Source organism: Thunnus maccoyii, chromosome 17 (assembly GCF_910596095.1).
Source record: "Thunnus maccoyii chromosome 17, fThuMac1.1, whole genome shotgun sequence".
In the NCBI taxonomy this organism is placed as follows: domain Eukaryota; kingdom Metazoa; phylum Chordata; class Actinopteri; order Scombriformes; family Scombridae; genus Thunnus; species Thunnus maccoyii.
In genome coordinates, this window is record NC_056549.1 from 4,586,501 (window position 1) to 4,603,329 (window position 16,829).

The 16,829-nt window shown below is 41.8% G+C and overlaps 1 protein-coding gene across 1 annotated transcript in view; it reads right to left on the reverse strand.

Annotated features, from left to right (window-relative positions):
- Positions 1 to 16,829, reverse strand: part of myt1la (myelin transcription factor 1-like, a) — a 78,529-nt gene that overhangs the window by 33,925 nt on the left and 27,775 nt on the right. Inside the window, exons 6-9 of the mRNA XM_042390209.1 lie at positions 8,256 to 8,794; positions 5,647 to 6,274; positions 4,438 to 4,853; positions 1,776 to 1,910 (exon numbers count right to left, since the gene is read on the reverse strand). Of these exons, the coding sequence (XP_042246143.1) occupies positions 1,776 to 1,910; positions 4,438 to 4,853; positions 5,647 to 6,274; positions 8,256 to 8,794 (1,718 nt within the window). The remainder of the gene's footprint in view (positions 1 to 1,775; positions 1,911 to 4,437; positions 4,854 to 5,646; positions 6,275 to 8,255; positions 8,795 to 16,829) is intronic.

Sequence of the window (16,829 nt, forward strand, 5' to 3'; positions counted from 1 at the left end):
TTATCTAATTTGAAATCACATAATACCTGTGAGTTTAGTGTACGTGATTAAAGCAGCATGTTCGGAGGTGTTCTCATGCAGGTTGTTTCGTGAGTTTTCACAGCCAGCGGGTGAATTAAACTGATTCTTCATGCTGTTCACGTAACATCAGCAACACAGACACTAAAACCAGACATCAGGCAAGCGTGATGAGGAGAAAGAAAATAAAGAAAAGGAGGACACAAAAACTAAAGCAAATAAAAAAAAACCCACCAAACCTCTCTGGTGCCACAGTAAACATAACTTTTAACAGCTTCCATAGAATAAACTCTTAGCAGAAACAACAAAATATTCACTTCAACACTTCTGAAGTACTTTCAGTAGATAAAAAGTTCAAGATTATGTCTCATAACAAGTTATTTTGTACTAGAAAGAAGTGAAACTACTTAAAAATCTGGTTTCAAAGTTCAGCAATCAGTGCTTGTCTTGAACTTTGCTCCTCCGATGGCTCAAAAAAAAGACGTCACAACTACCAATTGTCTGTTCTTCTAATTGTAATTTACAACACTGCAAATGAATTTATAATTGAGCAGTCAGGCTTCAGCTCCACCTGTTCTAACCAAGTCAAACCCACTATGTCTATAAAACACTTCCAACACACCAAAAACACAAATGTAGAGTCATGCAGGACAGATGCATGATGGTGGACAGCTAACATGCCCAACACTGTCCAACTTTCACTGCCACACAATCCATCCAACAAGTCATTTGAAGTCAGTATTAATTCATTCATTCATTCATTTTCTGAAATCAGGTGACATTATCACGACCTGACCAGTAAATAAACAAATTACAGTAAGAATTTATGGTCATGAAGTGAGTGATAATAACTTGTAGACAAATTTTAATTTCTTTCTTCTTTTTTTTTACAGAGAAATAAAAGATTAATTAATTATGTCTTCGGAGCTACAAAGATTACACAGAGGCAGAAATAATTTTATTGCCATAATGGGAAGAATAGAGAAACCTCCCGTTATTTCGTCTTGGGGGTGTTCACACCCTTAAATTGCAAACAAACAGTTTTCAGCTCCTTTTAATTAGCTGAATTTACTGCCTTGGAGCTATTATTTGATTTTATTTCTCCAGCTGCGGTGGTTTCATAGACATTGTTCGACATTTCTGTGCTTGTTTTTGCCAAATGGGAGATATCATAGCTAAAAATATTCCAATATATCTCCAACTCAGAACTACATCTAGGAAACTGATGTGAAAGGTGCAAAATTCTCATCATTATGAGACACAATGAGCTTCATTTAGCCCAAAAATGACAAATGAAAGAAGGGAAACAATTTATGGCCACCACTACCATAAGAAAAATAATGCAAACTAGCCATCCTACGTTAGCCTAGCTAGCCTAGCTAACCCTGAAAGTTCAAACTAGTCTTACAAGCCATATGTTATCAGTATAAACTTTAGCTACACTGCTGAATTATTTATTATTTATATTATTTATACATTGTTTATTGTAAATCTTACGCCAGAGTTCCCTCTTTGCCATTTATGCTATTTAGCTAGCACTGCTAGTTAGCTTAGCTCTGAGGTTGAACTCAAACAATTAGATTATTTCTGCCTCCAAAGCAGCTCCACTTCTAAGAAATGCTCATATAATTAAACTACAATCTACAACATCAAACTGCCAAAATGACTTGTCAGACTGTTCTTTATTTTTTTGAGTTTTTTCAAAGCTAGGTGTGTTTTTTTTAAGTGCAGCATAACATCCAGGCAGAGAGACCTACTCTCAGGCGGGACTCGGTCTTTGTGAGGACACCCGGACAGGCTGCGGTGGTGCGGGTACAGACCCGTCACGTGACCTGTCCCGTCGCAGCCTGGCGTCGGACACTTGCTCTCCTTCTTCTCGCCCCTGGAGGAATCTGGAAAGGACGGAGGAGATGAGAGGGAGGTGATGATGATGAAACAACAGGTCAACAGCAGCTGAGTGTCGACACAATCAGATGTTTTCTGGCACCAGGGGACCAGATGTGGGCCAGCTCTGACTATGTGTGTCTGCCAGATTCAGCTTGATTTTCGGGGTTCAGACTTGGGTCAATTTGGGCTGAGAATCAGCACCAATTAGCAGCACGCTGTCAGCTGGCTACTGTTGCTATGCCTCTCAGCTTTCCATTCTTATAATGGCAGCAGATTTACTACTTTAAATCTACTTTAATTTTTCAAACAATGGGTCTTTGACTTCGCACTTAAGTGAGCAAAAGCAGCTTCTCATTTCTAGCCGGCGACCGTAAATCTTGTCGTCTGAAATGACCAGGAGATTAGTGGCTTGCTAATTAACACTAAAACTATCTGATTTGTGAAAAAATCTGTCTCCAGCTTGTTTTTTCTTATTGTTTCCACCTGATTCGTTTTAAAATGAGAAACCTGTACAAGGATAATCATTTTAGTCACTTTTTAGGCAAATAGGCCAGAAAAAATGTTGTTTTTAGATTCTCAAATGTGATGATTTTATGGTTTTCTTTGTCACACATGACAGTTAACTTAGTAACTTTTTTTTTTGGTTTGTTTTGGACTGTTGAAGACAAAATAAAAGACAAAGTAAGACATTTAAAAATGTAACTTTGTACTCTGCAAAATTATAACAGGCATTTTCACTATTTTCAGACATTTTATAGACAAAATTAATCATCAGTCAGCCCCACGCTAAAGCTACATATCTTAGAGAGAAAGGTCAGTATCCTCCCAAGTTAATGATTCTTTTGTCCCGACCAACCGTCAACAAACCAAAGATATTCAGTTTATTATCAAAGAAGACTAAAGAAACCAGAAAATAAAGAAAATTATCTTAAAAAATGACTCAAAACGATTAATTGCCTTGCCTTATACCACCCTCCAAACTCTGGAAATACTGTAGTAAACATCACTCTTACTACAGCCACATCCAAACCACTTCAACATGTTGAGAAATCCAAAGACTGACAGCCGTGGCTAGTTACGGTTGCTATGCTATGATTGGACAATCCCAGTTTTGCGGGTAGGGTTTGGCGAACAGTCAACTGACACCTGGAATCGGCCCAAGTATACTGTCCTTGGTCAGATTCAGATGCATCATAATGAAAACTTTCCCGTGGACTAATAAAAAACTTCCTGTGGGCTATCAAAGGCATCCTCTGTGCTAATGAAGCAGTCTGAGGCCCATCTGAGTGTGTTGTGAGGCTGATAACTGCATAGAGCCGGCTCCCTCCCAGCGGTGGTGGGGTTGTATTTGACTGGATTTAGAGAAATAGGCCGCAGATAGCGTCCCACAGATGAGATTTGCTCTCCTAACGGGCCGTGCAGATTGCCATTACTCATGCCTGACAAGCGAGCCGTCTGATGTTCCCACACCGGCCTATTTTAACAACATAAGCTGCTGTCAGTAGAAAACCATGCATCTGCAAAAAAAAAAACTGTGTTGGTCCTGAATGCAGAAAATGAGTGGCCATTATCTCATTGGCGGCCATGTACAGCATTTCTACAGTAACACAATGGGGTTTTAACAGGTTTTAAGAGCCCAGGGGTCAGAAAACTCATTCAACCCAGCAATGTGCACTGAAATGTTCAAATAAGGAAGTACAAAGATGGATATTTAGGTTACAGTTATGTGTTTTTTTCCCTGCTACAGTACCGATAGCCTCCGGCTGCTGCAGTATTGAGGGTTATAATAAGTCAAGCAGAAAAGATAAACTTCCTCCCTGCTGACCAGGTGTCAAATTATTGAAGCAAGAGCTGATTCAGGTCAAATATGATGCAAAGGGGGTGATGTGAATTTGACAGAATTTGTAGAGGAAACATAATCAGATGATGACTTTGTGAATACAGTTCAGTCTTCAGGTTGTTTTGTTGTAGAGAACAAACATGTTTTTATCGTCTACTGTGTGAACTATTCTGTGAAGATACAGTTTTATAGCTAATTTATTACCAAGATGTGTAAGTTTTGCTGCTAATCTTACAAGAAAATGATTTTGTTCAGGTGCTGTGAACACTTATTGATGTGTAGAGCTACAGAGGACTGACTGACTGAAGTAAATTTGCCTCTGGAAGACCAGCCGACGTGGTAAAAATAGTCCTGGCATGAAAAAAAAAACCTCCCAGACTCCCAGTTTTCTTTTGTAGATGTGAAACATCTGAGCGTAGGACCACGTGGATGAAGAAACAGATTACAGATAAGATTAAATGTATTTCATAACATCACACGTGTGCCGCTCAAAACGGCAGCGAGAGGCGACTGAAAAATGTAAACTTCCATCAGAGACGACGCAGGAAAGACTTTAAGTTGATGTTAGAGAGGATTTTCCAGAGTTTTAATTTGAATAAACGTACAGTACAAATGTGAATCTTCAACCTGCTGATGAACACAGACCGATAAAGACACAGTGAGGGTCAGTATGTGGGGTTTTTGCTGCCTACCTTTAGGGTAGTACGCCCTCTTCAACCCGTCGTGATGCATTCTGGACTTGCGCTCTTCGGCGGTGGTGCTCAGCCTCGGGTTATGTTCGCCGTGGCCGCGATGATGATGGTGATCCCGCCGGGGCATCGTATGCTCCGAGGCCATCCGGTCCCTCATGACCTTGGCCCTCTCTGATTCCAGGGCGATGGCCTTCTCAAGCAGCGACAGGTTTCCCTTGGCCATGTCGAAGGTCTCGTCCGAGCGGTCGGAGGCCACCGATGTCGTGTCTTCGTCGCCTTCTTGGCTGCAGCTGGTCGGATAACCTCTGGACGCCGGACTCAGCTGCTCCTCTAGTTTCATCAAGTTCGCCATGTCGGAGTAGCTGCGCTCCAGGCACCTGGGCTCATCTGGCATACCCTGCAGGCAGCTGTCATACCTGGGAGGTAAGTACGATAAGAAATGACCACCAATAGCTGGCAAAAATAACTGGAAAACTGTGGCTGCTGAGTCGAGGTTGTCCGGCAATTTGCAAATGTTCAAATCAGTTCTTGGCGCCTGGAGAAATAACGGTTTGGAGGATCTACTCAATCACTAACAGAGTGAAGTTTGGTGCAGTTTTGCAGGTTGTAAAAGCAGCAGTTCCGCCATTTAGTGTGCTGTCTGCAAACGCTGTCAATGACACTTTGCGCTACACTGAAGCTGATAATCTATAAGGGGCCATCAGACATGCTTGTCAGAGGGTCCAAACCCCCTCCCCCCCTCCCCACACACACACCTTCCCGACAGCTAATTAGGGAGGACTGCGCAGAGCCGTTCATGTAACTTTCCAACACTGACAAGCTGACATTCACACTCACCTCACGTTGTGTTTGGTCAGCTGTGCAGAGGTGAGAAATAAGCCAGCATTTGAACTTCTCACACTAGCTGTCCTTTTTCATTCATTATTTCTGTCACTTTTAGTGTGAACAACCGAGTGCAACACTATGCAGGAGAGACTGTCTGAAAATATGCACCGTTATCCCTGTATTTAAACAATAATATATCTCACCATCCCCCCATCCCTTCTCTATGACAGTCAGCTCCTCACTCTCTGGAAGAATTATAAACACATTTGATCTCCGACAAGTTCTGATCGACCATAAATCAATCATAAAGTTACTTGAACCTTTAATATGACACCAATGTGGATAGAAAACATGATGGCAGGACTGAGGACGGAGCTCTCGTACCTGTTCAGGTGATGCACCATCTGCGGGTCCATTGGGTTTTGTTGTTGGTGATGGAGGGCGTGCAGGGCGGGGCGATCGGACGGCTGCGTCTCGCTCAGTTTCCGAGCCAGATCAAAGCACTGATTCCTCAGACACTCCAGACTGCTGAGACACACCTCCTCCTCGCTTTCGTCTCCCTGAACTCTGACCCCAACGCCGGGCCGCCCGTTGGCGTGGCAGCCGTCTTCCACCATGGCGCCTTCCGGGTAACCGTCCTCAGGTAGCATGGCGCCGTGGCCCTGCGCCAGAAGCTTCAGGGAGTCCACCGTCTCCCTGACCACGTCGCTGTCCAGGTCCACGCTCAGTTCGCCTTTTCTGTCGCCTTGCTCGCTGCCATCGTCCTCCTCGTCGTCTTCGTCCTCCCCGGCGCTGTTGGAAGAGTTGCTGTTCATCTCGGACTCGGTCATGGCCTGGTAGGCGGCGTCTTCTGCGATCTTGCCCAGGTTGAGCAGCGACTTGGCGACCAACTCGTCGTAGTTCTCGTAATCCTCTCCGGTGCCGTTGCCGGCGCTGATGGTGCAGCTGTTGTTGTTGTCGTCCTTTTGAATTGGAATGAGCTTTGATTGTCCACTGGGTTTGTAGTGGTTCTCTGCTGGCAGGAAAGAAAGAAACAACAACTCTCAGGCTTTGCAGCGTTTGGGCATCAAAACACAAAAGCCATTTCACATCACAGACAATCATTTTACCAGTCTGGAGAGTTTCAGTATTTTGCACTATAAACAACATAAACAGTAGGTAATTGGTCAAAAATGAAAGAGGAAAGGGATTCATTTTGTAGATAATATAACTATCTGTTGTTTTATAGCATCAAAATCCAGAAGATGAAAAGGAAATGAAGCCTCTAATAAACTCAGCAATACTGATGAACCCAGTTTCTTCTCATATATTCCTGAATACATTAGCTGCATCCCGCCCAATTATGATCTACTGTTTACTCACAAAAAACATACAACCCAGAGCTGTGCAGAGCAGCGCCGCTCTCCCCGCTAAGCCTTCGCTGTTGATTTTGGGGACAGAGACGGCGAATGAGAGCAGAGAAATTGAAAAGGGAGGCGTGTGAGGTGCTCCGATTCGGGAGCCATAAATATCCTCAGGAGGAGAAGCCGAGGCAGAGCGCATGTGACACGTCCGCCGAGACGAGGAGGCGAAACGGGGAGGGGAGGGGAGGGTGGTAGTTAATAACTCAGCAGAGCTCCTCTCCCGATTATTCGTGAAGCGCTGTCAGAAGCGATTGAGGACACGAGGGGTGTGAGGAGGAGGAAGGGGGGGGGGGGGGGGGTGTTGAGGGAAATGTGGCAGGAGGGAGAGCGCAGAGCGTCTGGTCTACCAGAGATTCGCCTCAGCAGCTCTCATCACTTCCTCCTCTCCCACTGCAGACCTGGAACAGCATGCAAACCAAGACCAGACACCAGTTTGACCCAGAACAGGGCCTGAATATGAGACCCTTTCAGAAATGCAATCTGTAGCATTGCTGGGTTCACCTGCCTGTTTAAGTAATTATCTTTTGGCTTTCGTACAAAGGTTTCTTTTATGGAAATGTTCCATGTTGACTCTGTTCAAACATGACTGGACTTACAGAATCAATCCTATAACAAAAGATATTTGGTGTCCAGATATCATCCTCACAAAGAAAACATTGTCAGGAGTTTGCTAAAGCAATTAAAATGACCTATGTTTACATTTAAAGGGGGCATAATGTAGAAAGGGAGATTTCCATTTATTTTTTGATTATAAAGCAGGTCTAGGTGCTAAATTAATACTGTGAAAGTATCAAAACTCTCAGTCCACAGAGAAATGCACAAAGCCCGTATTCAGAAACTATCCAGAAACTGTGTCTTTAAACGAGTCGTTTGGACTTCCTTAAAGTTGTGATGTCACAACTGTACACTCAGCGTTTCCCCCGCCCCTCCTGACAGAAACAAAATATGTTTATTTACGTTATTTACCTCATTTATGTGAGTGTGTGAGTCTCTACTGTGTTTTGCTGCCATTTATAGTCGTACTAGTTTCTCTCCTCTGCTCTCTGTGTTCTACGATCCGTTACCTGCGGTTGGTCTGGACGTGCGTCACTCAGAAAAACAGCCAATCAGAAGAGAGCCCGTTTCAGGCTGATGAGTGAGACAGATGGGCTGCATCCATGGGCTTGTTTTGTAAATAAACCACGAAAATTAAACTATTAAACTGGGGGAAAGGGGCTTAATTTGACCTCTTTAAAGAGTGACCTCTTGTGGCCGCTGTGTGAATTGGCTGCAACGGTTCATCAATTAATCAATTAGTCCTTCGAAAGAAAAATAATTGGCAACCATTTTGATAATCAGCCAGTTTTTCAAGCATGAATCTCAAACATTTTCCTTGTTTTAACACTGCAGTAAAGTGTTGTCTGACCGAAATTAGACTGTTGATGTTTTCTGACGTTTTCAATTGATCAATTGATTCATCGATTAATCAAGAAAATGATGCCGTAATTACAATATAAGTTACTGAATCACTGGAGTAACATTTTAATATCTGCTGAATAAAACAATGGAATGATGGAAAACACTGAGAAAATGCAGAAACAGCGAACTCACCCTGCTGACGATTCTGCTCCTCCTCTTCCTCTTCATCCTCCTCTTGCTCGTCTTCCTCTACCTCATCCTCCTGCTCCTCCTCGTCATCACCATCCCCGTCTTCCACTTCCTCCTCCTCCTCGTCCATCCCGGCTTCCATCTCGGCCCGCTCTCCTCCCATCGTCGCGTCGGCCCTCTCCACCTCTACCTCCTCCTCCTCTTCTTCCTCTTCCTCCTCCTCCTCCTCCTCTTCCCCTTGCTCCTCGTTGTCTTCCGAGAACTCGTCCTCGACGTCTCCGTCTTCTTCCTCATCTCCTCTCTCCCCTTCCTCTTCTTCTTCCTCCTCCTCCTCTATTACTTCCCCCTGCTCCTTCCCCTCCTCCCCTACCTCCATGGCTTCGTTATCATAGTTGGTGTAAGAGCCAACGCCCTCCTCCTCCTCCTCCTCCTCCTCCTCCTCACCCGGGCAGGAGGTGAGGAAGGGCCTCCTCTTGGCAGCCGGCTCCAGCGGCTGTTTTTCCAGAGCCTTCCTCTTCTTGGCCAGCGGGCAGCCGTAGACACTGAGGAGAGACATAAGAGATATAGATATAGAAAGATCAGCGGCCATCTTCCTCGTTTGATCATTCATGCAATTTTATCTTAAACTTTATAAATATTTTCCAAAACACTAAAAATTGCTTTGACGTGCTTGTGTCACGATTCATGTGCAGACGCTGGCCTTAACTTCTGGCCCTTACCGCCCCTAACTGGAGCTGACTCTCATCCCAAATCCAGTTCACACCCTGAAAACCGAGCCAAATTGCTCACATTTGATCCTACCGAGCCAGAACACATCTGAGCGTGCCAACGCTCAGCCGTAATCAGCTGAACTTGGCTGGCCTTCCCCAACTAGCAAGTAGTTGATATTGACAAAAGATCACAGCGTATATGGATGAACATTGAGTTCAACCTCTGCTCGGTGTGGAAGCCCAGTTTTATGTTTCATTTTTCTCATGATCACGACGTAATAATTTCAGGAACACGTCAACCAAACTGCTCTGTACGATCATTAGACTCTGATGGTGTAATTATCGATCTGTTCTTCTCTTTATATACATTATGCACTGAGATAATGTTGCTAATGTTGCACTATTTTGGCAGGTTGTATACAAGGGATTAATGTATATTACTGTTTTTACTGTTGTCAGCAGGTACTTCTAGTTCAGTTGTAGCATCAAGAGGCTTTTTAATGTTAATCGTTTGATGTTAAATATTAGCTAGAGAGAATACCATGAGTGTTACCATGACGATGCTGTCAAAACGGTTGCATTAGAGGTCAAAACTCCAGCAACACTTGTAGTGTATTGAACAACTTTATTGTTTCAGCTTGTTGTTGTTTTATATTCTACAAATGTTGCTGCAGTTTTGGCCTTTTTAGACTTTCTTCCCTTCTCTGTGCAGCTTGGAGGTAAAGTTGTGCCAGAAAACTCTGCTTCTACAAAATGCATTAAATATATTTACGCCATGTGTGATGTCACTTGTTTTGTGTTGTCTTATTGCAAGTGAAAGCAGACCAGTGAGCAAATTACATAAATGCTGCATTCATTCATTAAAAAGGCCAAAAAGTACCATTTTATAATGTAAACAACAGTTTTCACAGTTATTTTGTGAATTATTTGTGATTGGTACTTGTTTTGTGTTCACAATTAAGAAGTTAGAAAAAAAGCAGATTACTGTTGAGATCAAAATAATGATTCAAAATAAGATATATGACCAAAAAACAAAGCTCATGAGCTTTCTAACAGCAAAAAAAACATGGAGGTCTTGTGTTTCACGTTGAGTTGTCACAAAAACAAGTGAATGTAACGTCTGCAGTGTTGAGATGTTTTCTAGCTCACAGCAAAATCTCTCTCTGCACAGAAACGTTATTAAAAAACACAATCTCTTAGCACCATGAGCATCATGAGAAGAAATGGCTCTGTGTGTAAAAGGTTAAAGGTCAAAGTGCTGTGACTACCACCGCTGTTCAGACACTGCAGTGGATTTCCACTCGCTCTCGTCGAGGAGGAGAATCCGCCTCTAAAAGAAAAAAAAAACAGCGCTTATTCAACCAGGGCCTCAATTACGCAAATCCCATAATAGTCATTAACTGTTGGGAAAATTCTGCTTTAATTGCTCCAAAACAGCAAGCACAATTATTCACGGCTTTAATGTGGATTTTAGGAAATCAATTAGTCCATTTCCATATGAAAGAGTGTATTTCGTGTTTGCAGGGCAAACTAGAGGAGGTGACGTTGCTTTTTTCTGATTGAAAACTACTGTGTGTTTGTCTGAACCTGCGAGAAAAAAAAAACAAACCTTTTAATCAAATAGTCAAACACACAATACAGGAAAAACCCAAATCAGATAACAGAAACAATTTACACCTTCCTTCCGGGGGGAAGAATCTCCTCGAAAAGCAGGATTATATAACACCCGACGTCGAAAACATTGTTAGAATCCAGTTTAGAAAAACAAAGGATGATTTACACCTTTTGGTTCTTACAACTGGTACCCTAAAACCATGACCAGATGGAAGATGGCGAGCCAGAACAGCCTTCCTAAGCTTATTATAGACGTCAGAGAGCTGAACCTGGTCAGTCATTTTATTGGACACTTTGACAAGACTGTTTAATCTGTTTTTGATGGACAGGCTGAACCGAACCACAATGCAAAGAAGATAAAACATATTCAGCGAATCTGCAATTAAATGGAGTCGTCATGGATCCACCAACGCTAAAACCATACACACGCTAAAAACACCCAGTACATAATGTTCCTATGCATTATATTGTTATTATATTATTCAAAAAAATGTATATGAGAACACAAATGGATTATTTTTTATTCTTATTCACTCATTATACTCATATGTATAAACACTGATCTTTCTGTTTCTTGGTAAAAAAAAAATTCCCTATAATCTAATTAAAATATAATTACATGAATATGTTCACGGTTTGGCAACACTTGTAGGAAACGCCAGTGAAGCTATTTTTAAATTCAAATTTGAACGGAGACGGAGAGAGAAAAGAAACTGCGAGTAAGTCCTTTTCATTCAGCATATAACACTGCAGTGTGTATTCCTCCCAGATAACACACACACACACACTTCCCCTTAAATGATCCCTCTATCTTTTACCTTATTGGCTGTCAGGCTGCCAGCTTGCCTGTATATATATATATATGTGTGTGTGTGTGTGTGTGCGTGCGCGTGTGACCTCAGACACCTTGCTGTCTCCCGTCAATTAAAATTCCGGTGGTAATTAAAACATATCAGAAACGAGGGAATGCTGCAGACAAGGGCGAGAGACTATGCATGGTAATTATGTTGAGGAAGAGAGAGAGAGGGAGAGAGGAGGGGTTTGAATGACTGGTCTCTCATCATATTTCCTCCTCTCACTGAGCTGATCTGCTGCAGTCTGATGTGATGCACTGTGATTGATTACTGGTTGAAATTATGATTGATCATCATTTATTGGTTGTCTTTGTGTAAGACCTTGACCTGAAATGATCCTAATGAGGATCAGATGAAACACAAGTATTCATTATGTGAGCAATAATACACTCACTAGGTGTGCTGATATACAAGATCCACTTCACATTGTAGCTTTTCCTCCTCTGAGTCCATTAATGTCTTATTGCAGACAAAACAAACATATTTTTGTTGCAGTACCACGGTTGGCCACTGGGGACAAATTAGCAGCAAGGCTATGTAGCGGCACCATATCCACCTATCTTAATTTGGACACCTGGGGCCAGAAAACTCATGATTTTAAAACAAGTCCATCGATTTAGCATTTCATTCCAATAAAATTGTGCCTACATTACCCATGATGCAACTCAACATGATTCACTCAACTGTACAGATTCGGATGTGTTATGCTAGTTGCGGCTAATGTAGCGTGGAGCTGCTAGCCTCCAGCAGAGATGAGGAGCAGCTACAGAGTCTTCAGCCCGAACCGACGCTGACTCAAGTGACATCACTTGAGTCAATTTAACAGATTTTCACATTCAACTTGTTTCATATACGCAGTAGATTTCCCAACACCTGAAAATACACTTTGATGTGTAAAATCAGTGGCGTTCTTCTTTAAACATGTGTTGGCACAAAGACAGAAATATGCATTATTTTCATCAGATTTATAAAATTGTGCAAACTTATCGTCTTGTTTCATAAATGTTGTGGATATTGTGGAACTGAGCACATGTGCAGAAGCCTCATATTCACCACATGTAACCATGTAAACCATCATCTGCGGTAATAAATCAATCATCACTGTCATTAAACATCTGAAACATGATCAGCTTATAGTTCTCATATTGACAGACCTTAAAAAGTGCATCAAAATTATGGATAAGATGAAAAAAAATGTGTTTTTAAATGCACCAGATTTCAAAATCCGAATACAAATTAGTGTTTTTTTTGCGTAGGAGTCCATTATTGTCTCTTATACCATGTTCATATACCAAACGAACAAAGAGAGACGGTGTTTAAATCTTCTTTTGTGTTTCAAAGTGTGTCTGTTGTTAGTTTAACCAATGATTAGGTCAGTTTCACCAGTCACTTAACAGCTGTCAGAGCCAGAAGCATCAGTACTGTTGCTACGGTTACCTGCAGTTTAATATACCTTGAGTATTAATTTAGACCAGAACTTTGTTTGACGCCTGTTTAACACCTGTCAGCTGCTGTCAGAAACAGGTTTGTTCTGCAGCTGCGGTGCAAAGTCGACCACTAAAGCGAGACATCAATCTGAAGTTTTGTTTTCCTATCTCTATTAAAGTATCCATTTTTTATTAATGAATATTAGCTTAATTACTGCTGGATTTAATTTGCCAAAAAATGATTTAGATTAAAAAGTTACTTTAATATTATCGCATTAAAAAGAAACTGTGAATACTGTGTGTCAAAGAAGAGAGTGATACAGGCGACAGGAATATCAGCTGCAGTGTGATAATTACATCTAGGTATGTGTGGTTAGGTGGGATCATTGCCCCCAGCAACGCCACACAACGACATCACCGTGGCAACGCTTTAGCGCCAACAGTGGCAGGATGTGGGGGGGGGGGGTTGGGGGGAGTTTAGACGGGGAATGTATAAGAGACTGGGTGGTGGCAGTGAGGCAAGGGTGAGGAGGGGGGGAGGGGGTAATGTGGGCGACACAATGTTCACATCCTATACTAGCGGTTGCCATGGGAGACAGGCTGCATCCCTCCTGGTCTTCATACTGCAGCATCCGCACGGTGCTGTCGCCATGGTGACATCCTCCAGAGAGAGAGAGAGAGAGAGAGAGAGAGGTAAAGTGAAAGAGAGAGAGACAAAGAAAGGTGGGGGAGGAAGAACGAAACGGGGGGGGGGGGGGGGGTTGAGAGACTTTGAACCTTACTGCCCCCCCCAACCCCCAACTCATTCAGTACCACAGACACTACTAACTGTGTCACTGCCTCAAGAAGTTATGAATCCCATCACGGGGATGTACAGAAATGTTGTGATTGGCCCCTGAAACCTCAAAGCAGAAGGTCGCGTTTAACCAATAAGATTACAAATCGTCATGTTTAGGTTAAAGGAGAAAGCTGCTTTAAAGGACCTGTTCACAATTTTTCTGTCTCAAAACAATAGTCAATAGCCGAAATGAGCATTGTTTTTTCTTGCCATAATCATTCCTCCTGTTCTTATCGGCCATTAGAAGATCCCTTCATAAGTCCTCCTTCTGTGCAAAAATGTATTAAAAGTTTATCCGAAGCTAATATTCAGCTTCAGCGTCCAAATGAGTCAAATCAAGTAGATATCTTTCAACGTTTCAGTCTTTTTAGTGCCAAAGTTCCTCTTTTTGTTACTATACTTCCACCTGCAGCTCAACAGGGAAACACAAAGAGGGAATTTGATGCTAAAAAGACTGTAAATGTGTCAGATATTCACTTGATATGACTAACTCAGACTGATGAAGCCTCATATAAGCTTCACATCAACTTTTAAATGACTGTGTGGACACACTGTGGATTTTGGCCTCCATCACTTACATCGAAAGCACATTTGAAGGATCTTTTAATAGCCAGTATGAACAGGAGGAATGATTACAGCGAGGAAAACCTCTTTCACTGTTCATATGGACACCTGACACACTTGAAAAATTGTGAACCCATCCTTTAAATGTCAATGAATCCCATGAAAAGACCTGGCGGAGTCCCTCTTTTCCTCATATAATTAAAATTGTGCAATTCACGAGATTGTCCTCCTAAGAAAAATGACACAATAGGTCATAAATGCCAGTAGCACAAAACAACCTATATTTAAGTTTAAGTGACAGATGCCATCACTGTGACAAATCCTGCATACGGAGGAGGTCGGGATGGATGGGTGGTTCAGCAAACCCGCTTTCCAACCACAAGTCATGACAGTACATGATCTACAATCGTCCCCTAACCTTATCCCCGTGGTTATTATTGTAGCCATGACGATAAAGGTCGCCCAATCTTAAGGAAGTATGAACTTTAAACCACACCACATGTTTCTCTAACCTTATCAAAGGGATCATTTTAACCCAAACCATGATCTTTCCTTAAACCTAACCAGACCTCAACCACAGGGCTGTCACATCATAAAACATCATTATTTGTTAACAGTGTGCAGGAAATGTCCCATTTAAAATGTCAAATAACACCTAAAATTCAAACATCTGTATCAATTTAGGTACATGTAATACATCAGATCATTATGTTATGCATGTCTTCATCACTGAATTTTAAACATTGTTGCACTTAAAAATAAAATTATTAAATACAATATATATATTTCCTCTAGATTATACAGAGAGTAATGAGAAAAAAATCTAGATTCATGCAGAGGTCAGAAGTTTAAATTATTAAATAAATTTTGAAATTTAATTTTAGATGGACTTGAAGGATTATGGGCTCTATTTTAATAGCTGAAGTGCAACAACAAGCAGCAGCCTAATGTGCCAAAGGGCAGAGTGAAGATGAATGTAGATCAGCTGGTGTGGTGATTATTAAATACTCTCTCAGCCAATCACATCACTGCTCTCATAGCTCTGAGACAGCTGAGCCAATCACAGTTAAACGTGATAACGAAAGCTTTTCTTCAGGAAATAACTGGATGGTTCAGAGCGTCACGACATGAACACACGTCACCAAAAAATCTGCAGCCAAAGACAGACGGAGTAGTTGTTTTTATCAGTTAGTTACTATAATAACGATAGAAACAAAGAATAAAGAAACTGATTCAGTGAAGCCGTTTATATGATTATATCAGACCGATGCTATTTCAGCAATAATTATAATGTATCTGACCTTGTATATGGTTGCAATTAATGTTACACAACAGCGTTTACACTGCGATAAAACATGAGACACTGCTTTTGCTAAAAAGAAAGTAGGAAAAGAGGCTGATGAGCGACGTCTCCTTCATAAAAAAGCAGAATATGGAGTTATAACCGACCGGTCTGATGTGTGTAGAGGTGTGTGTGGTTATACTGTATCAGCCTGATGTCATCAGACGATTTACTGAAGGTAAACACAGCGAACGGTCATGTGTAGAAGCTGAAGAAGAAGCTTTTCATACAGTATAAAGCAGATGTGGACGACAGATACTGTAAGAATCACTCACATTCATTTATAGATCAAGATCAAGACTTTCCTGCTTTAATCACATTCAATGTTATTTTCTGTGCAGATTTCGGTTGGAGAATGTTCAATTGAAATAAATTATTTTAAGCATTAATATGTTGTTGCAGCAAATCTGCAGCATGTATTTAGTTTGATGCTGTTGCTAAAATCACCAGATCATCACGGATTGACATTGCAGCACAAATAGACGCAACATCTGGGACCAAATTTCAACCAAAATACAACACCTGTCTTCATTTGAATGAGTCTCCCACCTGTCTGTGCCTCTCCTCCCACCTGTGCACCGTGCGCCGGTCACCAAAATACCACAGAGACGCACAAAGCGAGTTTCAAGGTCATGAAAATACCAAACAGTCGGAGAGCTGCTTGCGCTGGTCGTTGCAAAATACATCCCTTTGTGTTAAGCTACACGTACGGCACAACACAAGAGATGAAACTGATCTTCTTATCTGACTCTGTGAAAGATGCAAAAAAAAAAAAGAAAAAAAGTCAAGCAAAGTTCTCACTAAAGCTGTTCACACATGGTTGATGAATGTTTTGTAGAATCTGAGTAATTTTTCCCAACTTCTAAAGTGTTATTAGCATCTGGTGGTACGAACAAGCAAGAAAACAAGGAGCTGAATGATTTCGCAGATGCTGTGTTCTCTCTCTCTCTCTCTCTCTTTCTCTCTCTCTCTCTCTCTGCTCTCTGTCTTTTTAAAAAATCAGACGTTTGTGTACTGTACACTCCTGTGATCAGCTGATGATTAAATGATTCAGCCACCGGTTCCCCAGAGAGGAACCATCAGACAGCCAGCTCTCTCTCTCTCTCTCTCTCTCTCTCTCTCTCTCTCTCTCTCTCAGTCTGGCTCTCTCTGTGTCTCTCTACCTCTGTCTTAACTGTCTCCGTCACATTTCTCACCTCACTAATTTGTCAGCGTGACTATTTATCAG